This window comes from Aureobasidium pullulans (genome assembly GCF_000721785.1).
Source record: "Aureobasidium pullulans EXF-150 unplaced genomic scaffold scaffold_2, whole genome shotgun sequence".
In the NCBI taxonomy this organism is placed as follows: Eukaryota; Fungi; Ascomycota; class Dothideomycetes; order Dothideales; family Saccotheciaceae; genus Aureobasidium; species Aureobasidium pullulans.
In genome coordinates this window covers 1309988-1327085 of record NW_021941022.1, presented here as the reverse complement: position 1 = coordinate 1327085, position 17098 = coordinate 1309988, and the positions used below count along the sequence as shown (strand labels likewise).

The following is a 17098-nucleotide window of genomic DNA, read 5'->3' as shown; positions in this document are numbered from 1 at the left end:
TATTACCACAACAATTCTGCATCGACTACAGGAGCTATCTCGTCGTTGGCGTAGTTGACTTCGGCCATGTCAAGCGGTCTTCGATGCCAGTATTGCACAAAAGTGAGAGCGGCATCCTCACTATCAAAGCCAAAGAGATAGGAGCATCGAGGCTTGCGTCTTTCACGTCTGCCTGGCCGATCGCTTCCTTCTTCGCCGCCCTTCGCATCTCTATCCATCTCGGCAATCTCCTCAATTTCGTTGCTGTTACCTTCGTCGTCTCCATTCTTGTCCAGCCTTGTCCTCTCGTCTAAGGGCGAGATGTTCTTTGGCTTTGGCTCCCAGGTATGGTATGATAAGTCGCCAAAGTCGCGGTTCCATGGAATCCTTCGTTCTCTCTCCACTCTGCTCAAGACACCTTTGATCATGGTGATGGGCAGCTGTGGGCCTTCAAGGCGTATCATGACAACGTATGGCTTCCTGAGAGGACCTTTGACGACATCCGGGTATCCCAGGTTTTGGATGATGTCGACTATTGAAGGTGACACGGACATTGGCAAAGGTAGAAGACGCATCATACGGGATGGAGGGACGAGGGTGTAGCTCTGTAATAAAGCATCGACATCATGTCCGTTTAGATGATATCCTGGCGGCGGGGGTATAGGTGATATGAGACTGGATTGAACATGTCTTGCGGCAAGCGAATGCAGTTGTAGGACATGGGTGCGATAGGCGTTCATGGCGGCTCGTGTGCTGAACAGTATGAAGTAGAAGTTGGCTCGCTCCAAAGTACTCGTGTTGCGGCCAGGGACGACCTTGACAATGTCGGCCTGATCCAAAGCCCAACCTTCGATATGTAGACCTTGAGGAATCAATCTTGTGAAATCGTCCTCGACCAGTGTCTTGCTCGCGTTGCGCAGCATGAGCACACCACCAACACCATGACTTCTTCTTTTCCCTCCTCGCACCGGCGACGGCTCTGCTGCAGTCTCAGTCGCCCGGTTCCACCAGTTGTCACTTTCCAGCTTCTTCCTAGGCTCGCGCTGCTCTGGCCTTTGTGTCGCAGGTTTGGGTAGCGACGAGCGGATGTCTAGTCGAGGGATGTCACGCTCCTTTGGTCGACTCGGTCCTTGAGATTTGGGTTTTGCTTCTTCGGGAAACAGTTCCTCCAGCAATGAAGGTTTCTTCGCTTCCTCTACTCGTGTCCCGCCCTTTGTTTGGTTCATATCTTCGGGGCTTTGATTCTTCGTTCCCTCGGATGAAGTGCCATTGGTTTCAGATTGTAGAAACGAAGGGCGGGTCAACTCCCGGGAAGTCCTGTAGCGTCTGCTCTCACGAGGGAGCCATCTCAGGCATGACGCTCGCAGACGCACTTGTTGCGCCGACGGCATCAATTGTCGCAGGTCCAATCGTTTGCTGGTTTGGCCTCGAGCCGAGAGCTGCGTCGCTTGCATGTGAATTCCACTGACCTCCGTCTTGCCCGCAATTTTTGCTGACTCAGCAACCTTGAAACCGATGCTGGCTGCTGTGCTCGAGTAGTAATGAACTCAACTTGCCAAATAATTGGCATCGGAACAGGCAGCAGACTAGGCAGAAAACACTCTGAGTCCAATCAGCTTGCAAGTTTCCTGTCATGTCCGAAGAGAATGAGATTGTAGTGAGATTCTGACAATTTATGACCACCGCTCTTGTCGTTTCCGATGACTTTGGCCTATCACTGCACATGGACAGCAAGAAGCTCTCATCGTGCCATGCATCAATCGCTCAATTCTGTCTAGTTCTTGTCCTACTACTCATAGAAACTCCAAACTAATAACCCCATCTGATCCAAACCATTGTTTCTACCTTGACACTGACTCACTTGACCATCCATCAGCGGCTGACTAAGCCAAGACTTCCATACCTGAATCTTTACAAAATTCTTTTGCAACCAAACAAAAAAATTAACGAGAACACTGGCGCCATGTCCGAGCCCACGGCATTCACTGTTAGGCCGTCGCCTCCTACGAGTTCATTAGACGGAGCCTTTCGCGTCCACCTTACCGCAAAAGATCTGGATCTCCTCGGCCTGAAGTTAGGCGAACTTTGCACTCTGCATTCAGGCGATGGTTCATCTGCAGTCGGCATTGCTTGGAGATCTCTGGATACCAGTCAAAAGCCTCAACTTCATCCGGTAAAACTGTCCGAGCCCATGCGTGACTCCTTCGGATGCAAGCTTGGTAGCCAAATCACCATCAAGAAAATTAACAATGGTAAAATTGCTCATGCAGACCGGGTTGTTGTCATCGATGTGTCTGATAACGACAAAATCGACCTTACCAAGGATGACAAGAGCTGGAAATGGCGTTGTGGTATGGCTTTGGGTAATGTCGAGGCAATCACGACCGGTGTGGCATTTGAGGCCTCGTCACGCAAAGGTCTGAGAAAACGCTTCCTTATTGAACACATCGAATCCAGCGAAGCCACCGCAGCCACAGGCTTGTACGTTTTCGATGACAGGAGTCAGATCGCTCTTCAAGACGAGGAATCTGAAGTAACTCCCGAAGCGCCTATTACACGTTCGATCGCTGTGACCTCTGAGGGAATTGGTGGTTTGAACAAGCAAATTGAGCTTCTCAACAAGCGTCTGTCACGGTTGATTGGCGACATCAGAGGCAAGAGACTGCCACCTCAAGTTCAGCGCAATGGAGGTATCCTTCTCTATGGCCCCGAAGGAACTGGCAAAACACTTCTACTCAATCATCTCACACAAGCACCCTGGAAGAAGGTCGTCAGAATCGACCAGAGCGCGCTTGCTGGAACGACTAGCAAGAACCAAGTTTCTGTCCGCAACCTGTTCGCTGAAGCAGTAGCACATCAGCCCAGTCTGGTTATCATGGATAACCTCGAGTCAATCGCTGGTACACAGCAACGCGATTTTACCGTAGGCAACCTCGCGCCAGCTTTGGTCGCCGAGCTTGATAGGCTACGAAACACACACGTCTTGGTCGTGGCTGCCGCACACAATCCCAACGATATCGACAAGTCTTTGCGCACACCTGGACGCCTCCGCTACGAGATCGAAATACCGATCCCTGATATGAGAGCACGCATCCAGATCCTTAAGGTCATGCAAGGGGAAACCGGCACTGCTGAGCTCGCCGAAGCCATCGGAGAGCGTACCCATGGCTTCGTCGGCCAGGATCTTGAAGCTCTCTTCAACAACGCTCTCGAGCATGCTCTCGACAGGCATCAGGATACGACGACAAACTGGCTCCCAATTCAACGTACCGACGACGAATCACAATCTCAGAGAACCCTTGTCAATGGCATGGAGAACTGCAGTATTGACGACAGACCACGCACCGCTGACACAGATGATGATGCGGATCTCCAAGTGACGCTCGCCGATTACGAAAAAGCTCTGCTTGAAGTCAGACCCACAGCCATGCGCGAGATCTTCCTCGAAACACCCAAAGTTCTATGGTCAGATATCGGAGGTTCGGGCGATGTCAAGAAAACGCTGAATGAGGTCGTCGAGTGGCCTCTCAAATTCGAAGAGCACATGCAGGCTCTGAGCCTTACACCTCAAAAGGGTATCCTGTTCTATGGTCCTCCTGGTTGCTCTAAGACTTTGACAGCCAAGGCAGTCGCGACCGAGTCCGGCCTTAACTTCATTGCCGTAAAGGGCGCTGAATTGACGTCAATGTACGTCGGTGAATCCGAGCGCTCGGTGCGCGAGGTGTTTAGGAAGGCGCGCGCAGCTGCCCCAAGTATCATTTTCTTCGATGAAATTGACTCTATTGGCTCAGAGCGCGATTCCTCAGGCACAAAAGGCTTGAACGTGCTTACCACCCTGCTCAACGAAATGGACGGTATCGAGAGTCTCAAGGGCGTGCTAGTACTGGCAGCTACCAATAAGCCAGAGGTCCTTGATCCTGCTCTATTGAGACCAGGCCGCTTCGACAGCCTTATCTATATCGCTCCGCCGTCGCAATCGGCTCGCAAGGAGATATTGCGCATCCGTACGCGCAGCGTACCGCTCGCTGATGATGTCGACATTGAAGACCTTTCGGAGCGTACGGAAGGCTTCTCAGGCGCTGAAATCGTCGAGATCTGCTTGAATGCTTGCAGAGCCGCCATGCGTAGAAGGGTCGAAATCGTCACCCAACCACGCGATGCTGATGTAGTTGACCAGGGAGCCATCGACGAGCTCATGAAAGTCTCAAAACCAGATTTCGATACAGCCCTAGCTACCGCAGTACGCAGGATCACACCAGAAATGACCGAAGGTTATGAGCATTGGCGTGATGGGCTCACCAAGAAGTTGTAGAGGGAGAGAGAAAGATGATTTGCTTCGATACAGATACTATAGCTAGTGAGAAAGACATAATGAAAATCTGATATCCCCACCCGCGTATGGGCTCACAGAATAGGCTGCTGCAATGCAGAATGATTTTGAAATTGGAGAGATGTCCAGAGAAAGCTTGAAAAAAATGGGCTCTCACTGGACTCAGCGAGTGGTTTGGATAATATCGTGACTTTGTACAGGTGTTTTAAAGGCGGTCTTTGGAGCTGGGATGTTAAATTTTGATGCGTTTGTAAGAGAGCTACATGGTGATTGTTGTTAGGTATGCCTGTTTGGTTGAGATCTTCTCAGCTTGCTTGCGTCAGCACGTGGTATGTTTCATTGCCACTGTGGTCAGTCCCGATATTCTCAGTGTTGAGCTAGAGTATATACTACGTTGTCCTTAAGAGAAGCGACGAAACATTACCCTGATCACGTCGCAGAGCCCTGAGAGTATGAGAGTGTCGAGGCGTACTTGTATATGTCAAACACCCGGCAAGCCCCCCAGCACGTGCGATCGAAGTGACAAAGTACATCGGAACAGCCACCGAACGCAAGGGCGTTTCAACTCATGGGTCATCGGGCTTCCACAGTACAGTAATACTCCCATTCGCATGAATGTCTAAAAAGCAGTTTCCTGTTCCAGACACAATTGCGAGAGACGAGGTCTGCCAAGCGAACGTATATAAACAACCTATGATGAGAAGACTTACGAACTCCTCAATCTATTAGATAGTGAACACTATCAAGTCCCGACAAGTTCTCATCTCGGCAACCATAGGGCTGGGTTTGTTACGTGCCTCATCTGTGCCTCTTAAGATAGGCGAGAGACGGACGCAAACTATTCGACTGCCATCACATTCGGCAAGTCCGTGTGGTGAAGACATTCGAGCATGACAGCTTTCCATCACGATCGCAATCCTTCAGGAATGCACATGCGCTCTGCTGACGTGGTACAAAGAAAGACCCCGCGGTTGCGATGCCGAAAGAAGACAGCCAGCCACTAAAGAGTGACAATAAAAACAAGGCTGCAATGAGAAAATGGTAGTGATACAGAAAATGACAGCATGCCCCCCCTGCGGCACATCTTTTGATGTTGGGATGGGGGTATTTATATAAGCTGATCCGTGATACGGCACATCTCATGAGCCGTCGGTGGATGTCTACCCTTTCTTGATATTGTGATCAATCTGGGTAGCGAAGTAAGGCTGTTTATAAGTATCTTTACTGCTGCTGTGCTGGTTTGGTAGCAGTGTGTTCTCGATATGACTGTCAACGCAAGCAAGATGTCTGCAGGCAAGCGAAACAACACGCTTCTTGTGAGTCTGCACGCTATTCAAGATGCATGCTTGGGACTAACACAGAATCCAGCTCTTCAGAGATAACTTCACCATATCAACATGGTTAGCCATTGGTGCCCTCTTCCAATCGATCGCCTTTTCGGTGCTCGGCCGTATGGCTTTTCTACCGGCGGCATGTCTGTTACTGTATCGTGTGGCGGATGCCTACGCCATCAAGACTGGCCTCAAGCATAACCACTACCTGGATGGTGTGATTATGGAGCATGTATCTGCTCAAATCCCTGGAGAAACAGACGGCGATGCAGAGACACCTGCGGACTCGGATATATGTGTGTTCATCATTGGGTCGAAAGTCAATCAGTATGTTCAGAGTGCTCCGAGCTTGATTGTCAGATACTGATCATTCATGAAGCCCCCTTGGACTACTCGCACCAGGCTACAAAGAGCTGGGTGAACAATTCACGAGCATGATTCAAGAGATCAAGAGTAAGTTGCTCAAATCCGCGAAACAGCAAGTCACTTACCGCTGCCAGACAATGCTGAAGAACACGGATTTTTGGGCTCCAGAAGTCTTGTCGGAGCCGAGTCGGCCACAAACAACGAGACAGTATCGATCATGTACTTCAAGACGTCCGAGGCTGTGCAAGCCTATGCAACTGGGCCGCTTCATCGCAAGTCGCTGACTTGGTGGGCCAAGCACGCAGCCAAATACCCTCACGTTGGTATCTTCCATGAACTCTACCAAGTACGAAAGAAGGATTGGGAGACAGTGTATGGGCACATGAAGCCAATGTTTGCGGGCGAGACTCGACACAAGGTGGAGACAGGGCTGTCGGAGAAGGACGAAGAGGGAGCTATCTGGAGAAGTCCGTTGGTGTTCACGACAGGAGTGCTCAAGACGAGTCTAGGAAGAATGGGTAGGCTGCCGGGCAGCTACATCCGGAGCGATCTGGAGGTGAAGGATGAAAAAGCTGGAGTTATGTCGGTGTAATGGGCAATGTCTGTTTGATGAGTTTATGAACAACTAGACAGCGAGCAGGATCGCACTTCTAATGACAATTAATAACCAAGTCTAGAAGTCTAGAAGGAAGGAGCGAGTGGTATGCAAGTAGAAAAGGTAGAAGCTTGAGCCATGCACGTCAATGGACTTGGCGCGATTCTGGGGATGCTGAGTTCAAGAAGTTTCGACTTGATAGCAACAAACGCGACAAGGCAGGTGCTACTCGGAATCACATCTTCTGGCCCTTGTAACCATCTAGGAAGGGTCGCGTCAAGCTATAGAATGAGATAGTGGCATCAATCATGGCCGACGTACAAGCAAACAGCCGCCCGACGGTAGACGACTTGACTGGCGACAACCACTACGCCCAGCTGGCGCGCAAGCACTGGCTGAACAAGACCAAGCAGCCAAAGGTCCAGCGCGATGTCATTGAGAAGGAGCTGTGGGCACCGCTGGAGCAGGAGGACTTTTCATCGTTGCTGTTGCTGGAACAATTGCAGCTGTTGGAGTTGTACCTCTGGCCGGGATACACGGACGATGCCTCGAACCACCACGTCCTGCTGCTGGCCATGCTGGTCAATGTGAAGCGTCGCGAAGGTCTCGCTGTATGGGACTGCTTCCAACAACAATCGGACAACTTCTCGTCGCTGTTCCGCCGCGTACTGTCCATGACCATCGACACATCCATCGCAACCACCCTACGAACTCACCTCCTTACCTTCATCATCATCGCATACCAATCGCTCGACAGCGGTATCGTCAGAAAAGAATGCGCTCCTCTGGTCAACATTGCCGTTTGGCACAATCTGCACAGCGACGAAGCAAGAGATGGTCATTTGGAAAAGGCTGTACAACTGCAAAAGGCTTGGAGGGCTGCAAACAAGAGATACGAGGGCTCAGACGCTCCTACACAGGCTCGTCTGCGCTTTGAGAGGTCATGGCTGTATTCCTTGACCCTCGACTTCTTCGACCGCTTGTACGACACGACTGCCAAATCCCGTTCGGACAACGTCCTTTACTGCGAACGCTTCGTCGAATTGCTGTCCGACTTGCAGAGTCAATTGCCCACTAGGCGTTTTGTCAACACTCTGCTGCAAGACCTCAACACACTGTCCGTCATCAAGCTGTCACCAATGTACGCCGATGAGGACAATGCTCTCTTGCGTGATCTCTACAACCTTCTTCAACACTACACCAACTTCCCCATCGAGGACCACAGTGGCCGACAGTACACTCCTTTGGAATTTGATCAACAACATCATGCCGCTTTGACCAAGTTACAGAGAGTCTCATTCAAGCATTTCCAGGACAAGTTGAAGATTTTGGTGCTTGCCAATTTTGCCTCATTAGCCACAAGAGAGGATCTGCAGGGACATTTGGGTTCTTTGTCCGACGACGAGGTCACTGAACTATGCCGTCTGCTCGGCTTCCGGACCGACTATCCTAGCTCGACTCTCGTCACGCGGGATCGTACCTTCTACATGGAAATACTACTTTCTGCTCACGAATCTCTGCCTATGTATCAGCAGACCATGCAAAATATGGCCGTTGTTCCTACCGAAACCACCATTTACGATTCTGCCTTTGTCCGCAACGAGAGCTACAACGGAACTAGGCCCTTGGCTATCCCGAAGCTGAATCTTCAGTATTTGACCATGGGAGACTTCTTGTGGCGATCCTTTGTGTTGTACAGAGCGGAAGCCTTTTATCAGATCCGCAAAGACATCGAAGATACTGTCAAGAGGCTACAACCGAGAAAGGCTGGACCAGCAACCAAATTCGACGGCTTTTCGAAGATGGCCATACCCATCACGAAACCTGCTGTCATCGATGTTGCACCCGCCAAGGTTTCTGAACTGCACCCTTCGAAAGTCGAGGTTGAAGTAACTCTTGACGTTGGCCGCTTAGGTCCCAACATCCGCAAGGATTGGGAGACGTTACGTTCTGGTGATATTGTATTCTTGGTATCTGTCCAAGTCGGTGACACGACATCAGTGTTCAGTAACGGTGGATCAGAATCGCCCGATTTAGCAGACAGACATGGTGTCAAGCATGTCCGTTCTGCCGAAGTCATCCAAGTGCTTGACGAAAATGGTCGTATGCTGCGAGACCAGCCTCAAGCTCAGACTAACGGCGCGGCTTCAAGAGGCGGCCGTCAACGTAGACTATTGCTCCGACTTGACCCTGTCGCATACCAACAAGACAAGGAACGTACAGACAAAGGCAAGCCGGATATTCTTGAAAGCATCAACCTGCTTGTACGACGTCAGGGTCGGGAGAACAATTTTAAGCCTATCCTGGACTCGATCAAGCACCTTGCCTTGTCTGATGTTCCTGCTCCTCAATGGCTGCAAGAGGTGTTCCTCGGCTACAGTGATCCAGCTGCTGCAACATATCAGCGTCTGCCCAATAGACTGAACTCGATTGACTACCGCGACACATTCCTCGACTGGCAACACCTGATTGAGTCGTTGCCAGGAAAGACCGTAGAGCCAGACGCAAACCTCAACTCTAGCTTCCCGCCACCATATGTCCTCGAGACCTCGGCAGCGCCACCGACTGAGGCCAGACCTAGCAAGAGACGCAAGCGCGAGCAAATCGAAGCAGCTCCCGCTTCCGCTGCAGAGTCTGTCAAGGTTGGAACTTACAAGCCTGCCAATCCTGGTCCGTACCCTGTCGATGCTCCTAAGCTGAATGGTGTTCGTTTCACTCCCACACAAATTGAGGCCATCACATCCGGTACCCAACCAGGTCTGACAGTCATCGTTGGACCCCCCGGCACTGGCAAAACCGATGTCGCAACACAAATCATAAACAACATCTACCACAACTTCCCCGAACAACGCACATTACTTGTTGCCCACAGCAATCAGGCACTTAACCAGCTCTTCCAGAAGATCACAGCTCTTGACATTGACGAGCGTCATCTTCTCAGACTTGGTCATGGTGAGGAGGAACTCGAGACTGAGGCAAGCTATAGTAAGCATGGTCGTGTCGAGTCCTTCATGGAGAATGCTGCGATTCATTTGCATGAGGTCACTCGATTGGCTGCTAGCATCAGTGCTCCTGGTGCTCATGGCAGCACATGCGAAACCGCCGACTACTTCAACCAAGTATATGTCAAGCCCGCTTGGACGAAATACTGGGACGCTGTCAATGCGGGTGCTGACCCTCAAGCAATCATCGACACCTTCCCCTTCCACGCCTATTTCTCAAACGCCCCGCAGCCTCTTTTCCCTGCTACAGCTTCTCGTGAAGAACTAGTCGACGTTGCATCTGGCTGCAACAACCACCTCGATCACATCTTCGCCTCTCTCGCCGACACCCGTCCTTTTGAAATCCTCCGCACAGCCCGCGACAAGGCCAACTACCTCTTGATCAAGGAAGCCCGAATTATCGCAATGACATCCACCCATGCAGCTATGCGCCGGCAAGAGATTGCCGATCTAGGCTTCCGTTACGACAACATAATTATGGAAGAAGCCGCGCAAGTCACCGAGATCGAAAACTTCATCCCACTCGCACTGCAAAAACCTCGTGATGGCGAGATGAAATTGCAACGTGTGGTGTTGGTTGGCGATCATCTCCAGAACAGCCCCATTGTGCAAAACTTGGCCTTCCGCCAGTATGCAAATTTGGAGCAGAGTCTGTTTTTGAGGCTGGTGAGGTTGGGAGTGCCGAAAATTGTGCTCGATCAGCAAGGCCGTGCTAGACCTAGTCTTGCAGAGCTCTACAAGTGGCGATACCCTACTTTGGGTAACCTGCCGCTTGTTACCTTGTCACCACAATTCCTTCAGGCCAACGCTGGATTTGCGTTTGATTACCAGTTCATCGATGTGCCTGACTACAAGGGCAAAGGCGAGACTGAACCTTCGCCGCATTTCATCCAGAATTTGGGCGAGGCCGAGTACGCGGTTGCTATCTACATGTACATGAGACTGCTCGGCTATCCAGCAGAGAAGATCAGTATCCTCACTACTTATGCTGGTCAGAGAGCACTGGTCAGAGACGTACTCAAGCACCGCTGTCAAAACAACCGTATGTTTGGTCTACCCGGCAAAGTCAGCACGGTGGACAAATACCAGGGCGAGCAGAATGATTGTAAGTCGCCCTTTCTTCCACTTCTCTGCCTTTGAATCAGTTACTGACACGAACACAGACATCATTCTTTCCCTGACACGCACATCACGTCCGGGCTACCTCCGCGACATCCGCCGCTTAACCGTCGCACTCTCCCGCGCCCGTCTAGGTCTCTACATCCTAGGCCGCCGCTCCGTCTTCACCTCTACCCCCGACCTAGCCACCGCCTTTTCTTCCCTGCTATCCCGTCCTGCTGCCCTCACTCTTTCAACGGGCGAAATGTTCCCAACCCAAATAAGTGTAGAAGATGCAGGTAACACTGCGGAAATGGAAGGAGTTGAACATCTGGGACAATATGTGTTTGAGATGACAAAGGCAAAGGTTGAAGCTATCAAGAAGGGGGAGGGAATTTTGCCGCCGGTCAGTGCGGTTCAGGATGTTGAGATGGAGGAGGAAGAGGTTTATGCTGAGGATGAGGGGGTTGGCGGGGAGGAGGAGGATGTGGAGATGACGTAAAGTCACGGAATATTAGCGTGGAAAAGCATTTTCTTGTATAGAATGTGGACAACAGACGATTCTTCATACCACTTCCTCCCCGTGTGCTAAACTTTGTCACGCGTACAACTATAGAACAGCACAATTTCGGCATTGTCAGGGGTGGCCTCCCCTGAGAGCGTGGTATTTAGCGCCTCTCTGCGGACGACTATACCGATCTGAAAATCATTGTGCATTTTTACAGGCCGGACGACTCCAGGCGTGGCCGCAGGAGATGGCTGGAAGTGACAGATGTTAGCACACGGGGAGGTTGCATGCTGTGTATGTTTAAGCCGTTTGCTGAGTCCCGATTACAAGTTCATCGACGGCCCTGCTAGTTATGCAACTCTTGATGATCGCTGACAAGGAACGATAACGAGCCTGTCTCCAGACGTATCCATCTTAGAGCTTGAAGTTCACGATGCTACAATCGCTCAATCGCCTTGCAACATCGCAGTACCATTCACAAACACATTGGCAAGGGAGCATAGTATGACTAGGGCAGAGACAAGCAGCAAGTAGGATTCGTGATGATGCTTTGAGGTGAAAGCTACAGCAATTTTCGTGACCACGGTCCCAAGCAAGATATTTGGACTATAGCTTCTCCTCTTCATGGTGGCATTGTGAAACAGCAAGAGCTACAATGTCCTCCCTATTCCTCCATGGATCTGATCGATGCTTGGTAGAGCAATCTTCGTTGTTCCTGTGTCGGTATCTGGTGTGTTGGTTGGGCAAGTTGTAGTATCAGGTGTGCATGTGGGAGAGTGGTGTGGTGGTGCGAGCAGACGTGGTTCATCTTGGCTGTAGCGGTCAGTATCGTGTAAAGTAGAGTATATAGACTAAACGACCTACAGGGGCCTCGATCAGGTTCGTTCAAGGATTGTCGGTCTGAGACTCGTGGGCAAATCCGCGTAGACTCTTGTATTTCCTGGCAAGGACCTCGAGAACATCAGAGCTTTGGAATCTATCGCACTCATCGTAGTAGTACAGGGTCCAGTAGACGTATGGTTTATGTCGGGGAATCTGAGTCATCGTCTGGATGACTAGTCCCGTGAAGAACGTTGTATCAATGGATGGCTCAAAAGATTTGCGTGTCTTAGGGCTCATCCACATGATGTTTAGGACAAGCGAAGATAGCGATTTGAAGCTCGACAACCCTGTCAGATCAATTGCGCCACATGATGACAATGCGTCCGGATCTATGGTAATGGAAAGTCTGACGATAGGAATTTTCGCCAATGCTGAATCGTTTAAAGCCGACGTTGCAGCCCTCATGTTGAACGAGCTGGTATTGAAATCGATCGACAAGAGGCGGCGCCAGACACGATCAGATACCTCCGCACGAACCTGTCTGCAGGACCGCAGAAGATTGATACCCTTCACCACCGTTTTCGGTTTTCCAGGCATGCGAAAATTCCACCTGTAGTCGTTGGGAATGGCAAGGTCATAAACCATGATGCGAAGTTCCAATGGGAGGTCCAGGAAAGACGTGCCACCAGTGTGCATGGTATGTCCCGAAGTAGCCGTGTTCGTAATCGATGAGATCTCACCAGCCGAGTCGTCGTTCTTGAGGTCTTGATGCAATGCAGAAACTAGTTGACGCGGCAGGGGCGATGAAGGAGAGGGTGGGATTTCAAACTCATCCGCACTGTCAATCTCCTCGAAAGGCCATTGCGATGACATGGCTTGATGTAAGGCAGAAGGATTCCGCAGAGATGCGGGCGTGGTGTGGGAGAGACAACAGGGGCACAAGATGGTGGTGGATGGGGTGTGCGCACTTGATGTGAGACAGGATATTTTTCGTTGATGGATTGTTGGAGGAGAGAGTGTTGATGGAGAATCAGAAAGTGAAGAAACCAGGTCAAGGTGCGAATGGAATGAGCCAGGTGGTGCCTGCTGCTGCGCGTTGATGGATCCTTTAGGGAAGTTATCATCCACTGCACCTGCCACTTCCACTCATCGTTCGCTCAAAACTCCAGGCATCAGCCAGCATCGACACTGCCCCGCCGCACTGCACGAAAACATTGGGAAAGTGAGAACAAAGAGCAGAAATCAAAAGCTGGCCCTGATTTGAATCATTGAGAAAGTAACCACTCCTCCACATTTTTACCGCCTCGAAAAGAAAAAGAAAAGCAAACGCTGCCTCGTTGAAGATGCCATAAAGTTCGTGACAACAGAAGAGAAAAAACACCGCCCGAATGCAAATTTGCCTTGACCGTCTAAATAGGGTCAGGCATGGGAGGTCGTTGAAGACCTATCGCTAAAGCAGAACTGAGGAAAGGAACAAAGTGATTAGGTGGGCATGGGTGCAGCGGCACCGGTCATGTCCTCGAAGGTTTCAGCGGGTGCGCAGGTGCAGAAGAGGTTCATGTCACCATATGCTGTGTCTTGTTAGTTGTGTTCACGTTCGTATGACAGGATAGAGTCAACTCACCATCGTCAAGTCTGGTAACAGTAGGCCAGAACTTCTTCTCCTTGAGATAAGCCAGGGGATATGCTGCTGTCTCGCGAGTGTAGGGTCTCGACTCCCAGTCCGAGGTGACAATGTCCTTGACACTGTGAGGTGCCATCTTGAGCACATTGCCGTCCTTGGGCTGCTTGCCTTCCTCAACCAGAGTAATCTCCTTGCGTATGGAGATCAGAGCATCGCAGAAGCGGTCGAGCTCTTCCTTGCTCTCTGACTCGGTGGGCTCGATCATCAAAGTGTTGGCAACGGGCCAGCTCATCGTGGGTGCGTGGAAGCCATAATCTTGCAGACGCTTGGCAACATCAATGGCTTCGATACCAGCAGTCTCTTTGAACTTGCGAATATCGAGGATGAACTCGTGGGCGCAACGGCCGTTGTCGTTGGTGTAGAGGATGGGGTAGTGAGGGCGCAGACGAGACAGGATGTAGTTAGCGTTCAACAATGTGATCTTGGTGGCATGGGTCAGACCGCGAGCGCCCATCATCTTGACATATGCCCAACTGATGGGCAAGATGCTGGCGCTACCCCAAGGTGCACCACTGATAGGCGCGATGGCCTGTTCACCACCAGTCTTGACCAGAGGATGACCAGGCAAGAAAGGAGCGAGGTGCTCTGCAACACCAATGGGACCGACACCAGGACCACCGCCACCATGGGGAATGCAGAAAGTCTTGTGAAGGTTCAGGTGGCAAACATCAGCACCAATCTCACCAGGAGAGCAAAGACCAATTTGAGCGTTCATGTTGGCACCGTCCATATAGACCTGACCACCATTCTTGTGAACAAGATCGCAGGCCTCCTTAACCTTAGGTTCAAACACACCGAAAGTGCTAGGGTATGTGATCATGATGGCACCAAGCTCCTCGCTGTGCTTCTCACACTTGGCCTTCAGGTCTGCCATGTCCAGGTTTCCGGTACCGCTCTCGCACTTGATTGTCACAACACGCATACCTGCCATAGCTGCACTTGCAGGGTTGGTACCGTGGGCAGAGACCGGAATCAGGCAGATATCACGCTTCTTGCCGGGCTGTTGCTCGAGGTATTTGCGGATAACGCGGAGACCGGTGAACTCGCCCTGAGCACCAGAGTTGGGCTGCAAAGAGACAGAGTGGAAGCCAGTGATTTCTGCAAGGTCGGCTTCAAGCTCGTTGATCAGAGTTTCGTATCCCTTGGCCTGCTCAGGAGGAGCAAAGGGGTGGATGTTCGAAAATTCGGGCCAGGTGATGGGTACCATCTCCGTGGTAGCATTGAGCTTCATTGTGCATGATCCGAGAGGAATCATGGAGTGCACCAGGGAAAGATCCTTTGACTGCAAGTGGTGGATGTAACGGAGGATATTGGTCTCAGAGTGGTGAGTGTTGAAGACAGGGTGTGTCAAGAAAGGTGTCTTCCTGCGAAGCTCGGCAGGGACGTGAGATGCAGCATCCTCAGCTGAGAGACCAATGTCCTTTGCCAGTGAATCGACGGTGAGCTTGGGGGATGACTTTGCGGCACCAGCCAGCAGGTCTATAATAGCTTGAATGTCCTCCTTCTCGACAGTCTCGTCCAGAGTGATACCGATACGGTTCTCGTCAACGACTCTCAGGTTGGTCTTGTATTCTTGCTCGGCCACTTTAGCGAAGTCACCGGCCTTTCCAGCAATAGCACCTCCAGAGATAACGACAGTGTCGAACAAGGGTCCAGTGGTCTCAATGGTGTATCCGCTCTTGGAGGCAGCCTCGGCAACAACACGAGTTGAGTTGATGACTCTGTGGGCAATACTCTTCAAGCCTTCGGGTCCGTGGTAGACAGCGTACATGGCGCTCATGTTAGCCAACAAAGCCTGAGCCGTGCAGATGTTGCTGGTGGCCTTTTCACGACGAATGTGCTGCTCGCGGGTTTGAAGAGCCAGACGAGCTGCATTGTTACCCAGTCTATCCTTGGAAAGACCAATGAGACGACCGGGAATCTTACGCTTGTGCTGTTCGCTGCAGGCAAAGAACGCTGCGTGGGGGCCACCGAAGCCGAATGGAACACCGAATCTCTGAGCGTTTCCGAAGGCTACGTCTGCGCCAAACTCGCCAGGGGGAGTGAGAACAGTGAGAGCCAGAAGGTCGGTGGCCACACTGAAGGTTGCCTTCAGCTTGTGAACCTTCTCGGAAAGGTTCTTGAAGTCCTGAACACCACCAAGGGTGTCGGGGTATTGGCCGAGAACACCAACCAAGTCTTCGCCAATCTCTTCCACTCTCTTGCTTCCGTCCTTGAGGATGTCATCGACCTCAATCTTGATCCCGAAGCCTTCGGCGCGGGAAGCCAGTACGGCAATGGTTTGAGGGTGGCACAAGTGCGAAACAAGGTAGACCTTGTTGGGGCGCTTTTGACGAGCTGAGGGGAGAGCGTTGATAGAAAGGGTCATGGCCTCTGCAGCAGCGGTGGGCTCATCGAGGACAGATGCGTTTGAGATGGCCAGGCCGGTCAGGTCAGAGACCATGGTCTGGAAGTTGAGCAGGGACTCCAATCTTCCCTGACTAATCTCAGGTTGGTATGGAGTGTAACTTGTGTACCAGCCAGGGTTCTCGAGGACATTTCTCTTAATGACTTCAGGTACACGGGTGCCCGCGTAGCCGCATCCAATGTAACTTCTGACGATCTTGTTTCCACTGGCAATCTCTCTCAGTCTGTCGATCAGTTGGCTTTCAGAGAAGCCTTCTGAGCTCGTCTCTTTACCGGGTTGACCTTTGCTATCCTTGACTGCGGGCCCTTCGATCTTGAGGTCGCGAGATGATAGGATATCTGCGGGCAGAACTTGGGTCACAAACTCGTCGAGAGACTCTGCCGGAGGGTCCAGAGCCTTGAGCATCTCAATAGTGTCATCGGATGAGGGACCGATGTGTCTGCGCGCAAAAGTGTCCAGAGGCGCAAAGAGAGTGGACTGGGCATGGCCGTCGCTGGGTGACTGAGTGTCGGTAGCGGTGCTCGAGTAGAAGGATCTGAACTGCGTGGGTCGGACATGCTTGCTGGGTTGGAGTAGTTGTCTTCTAGCGGACAGGTTGAGGCATCGCCTGCTTGTCAAAGAGGAGACTGTGCCTTGGGATAGTGAAGCGTATCTCAGCCTTGCGGCAGCGACCAGTGATTGCTGCATCTTGGACTTGTGCCTGTCAGACGAGAGTCCTTGTGCGAGCACTGGGCAGTAAGTAGCGGTCTTCTCACCTGTCAAGCAAAAAGAATGAACGAGTACTCGTCTTCGAGGGAACAACTGTATGACGCGAGCTCTCGGCTTAAGCTTGCTTCACCCGAGTGGTTTACCCGCAAACGAAACAAAGGAACAATATCAACGAGATGGATGTGAAGAAAGAACAGAAGGAGTCATTGATTTCTGCAAGCCAACAATTTTTCTTGCACTCTCGCCAAACGGCACCACATGCAGGAAC

At 51.3% G+C, this 17098-nt stretch overlaps 7 protein-coding genes across 7 annotated transcripts; 3 read left to right on the top strand and 4 right to left on the bottom strand.

Moving 5' to 3' along the window:
* Positions 1 to 2: 2 nt before the first annotated feature.
* M438DRAFT_265630 (uncharacterized protein) lies at positions 3 to 1205 on the bottom strand (the record flags this gene model as incomplete). The annotated part of the gene is made up of 1 exon (XM_029900041.1): positions 3 to 1205. One exon carries the CDS (start codon positions 1203 to 1205, stop codon positions 3 to 5), a length of 1203 nt encoding a protein of 400 aa, XP_029764899.1.
* A 660-nt stretch (positions 1206 to 1865) lies between these two features.
* Positions 1866 to 4374, top strand: M438DRAFT_342269 (AAA-domain-containing protein). The gene has a single exon (XM_029904715.1). It carries the CDS (start codon positions 1943 to 1945, stop codon positions 4289 to 4291), a length of 2349 nt encoding a protein of 782 aa, XP_029764898.1. The 5' UTR covers positions 1866 to 1942; the 3' UTR covers positions 4292 to 4374.
* Positions 4375 to 5057: 683 nt separating this feature from the next.
* Positions 5058 to 5561, bottom strand: M438DRAFT_90852 (uncharacterized protein). The gene has a single exon (XM_029910388.1). It carries the CDS (start codon positions 5450 to 5452, stop codon positions 5162 to 5164), a length of 291 nt encoding a protein of 96 aa, XP_029764897.1. The 5' UTR covers positions 5453 to 5561; the 3' UTR covers positions 5058 to 5161.
* A 31-nt stretch (positions 5562 to 5592) lies between these two features.
* On the top strand, positions 5593 to 6658 carry M438DRAFT_362001 (uncharacterized protein; the record flags this gene model as incomplete). Its single annotated transcript, XM_029907549.1, has 4 exons — positions 5593 to 5625; positions 5678 to 5967; positions 6020 to 6093; positions 6141 to 6658. The coding sequence occupies 4 exons, from the start codon at positions 5593 to 5595 to the stop codon at positions 6596 to 6598; spliced, it is 855 nt and encodes a 284-aa protein (XP_029764896.1). The 3' UTR covers positions 6599 to 6658.
* A 154-nt stretch (positions 6659 to 6812) lies between these two features.
* Positions 6813 to 11275, top strand: M438DRAFT_311258 (P-loop containing nucleoside triphosphate hydrolase protein). Its single transcript, XM_029902458.1, has 2 exons — positions 6813 to 10708; positions 10767 to 11275. The coding sequence occupies exons 1-2, from the start codon at positions 6910 to 6912 to the stop codon at positions 11201 to 11203; spliced, it is 4236 nt and encodes a 1411-aa protein (XP_029764895.1). The 5' UTR covers positions 6813 to 6909; the 3' UTR covers positions 11204 to 11275.
* Positions 11276 to 12730: 1455 nt separating this feature from the next.
* Positions 12731 to 13371, bottom strand: M438DRAFT_90718 (uncharacterized protein). Its single transcript, XM_029910387.1, has one exon. It carries the CDS (start codon positions 13153 to 13155, stop codon positions 12814 to 12816), a length of 342 nt encoding a protein of 113 aa, XP_029764894.1. The 5' UTR covers positions 13156 to 13371; the 3' UTR covers positions 12731 to 12813.
* Positions 13372 to 13513: 142 nt separating this feature from the next.
* Positions 13514 to 16809, bottom strand: M438DRAFT_265153 (mitochondrial glycine dehydrogenase; the record flags this gene model as incomplete). The annotated part of the gene is made up of 2 exons (XM_029899999.1): positions 13514 to 13602; positions 13656 to 16809. The coding sequence occupies 2 exons, from the start codon at positions 16807 to 16809 to the stop codon at positions 13514 to 13516; spliced, it is 3243 nt and encodes a 1080-aa protein (XP_029764893.1).
* Between the last annotated feature and the right edge of the window lie 289 nt (positions 16810 to 17098).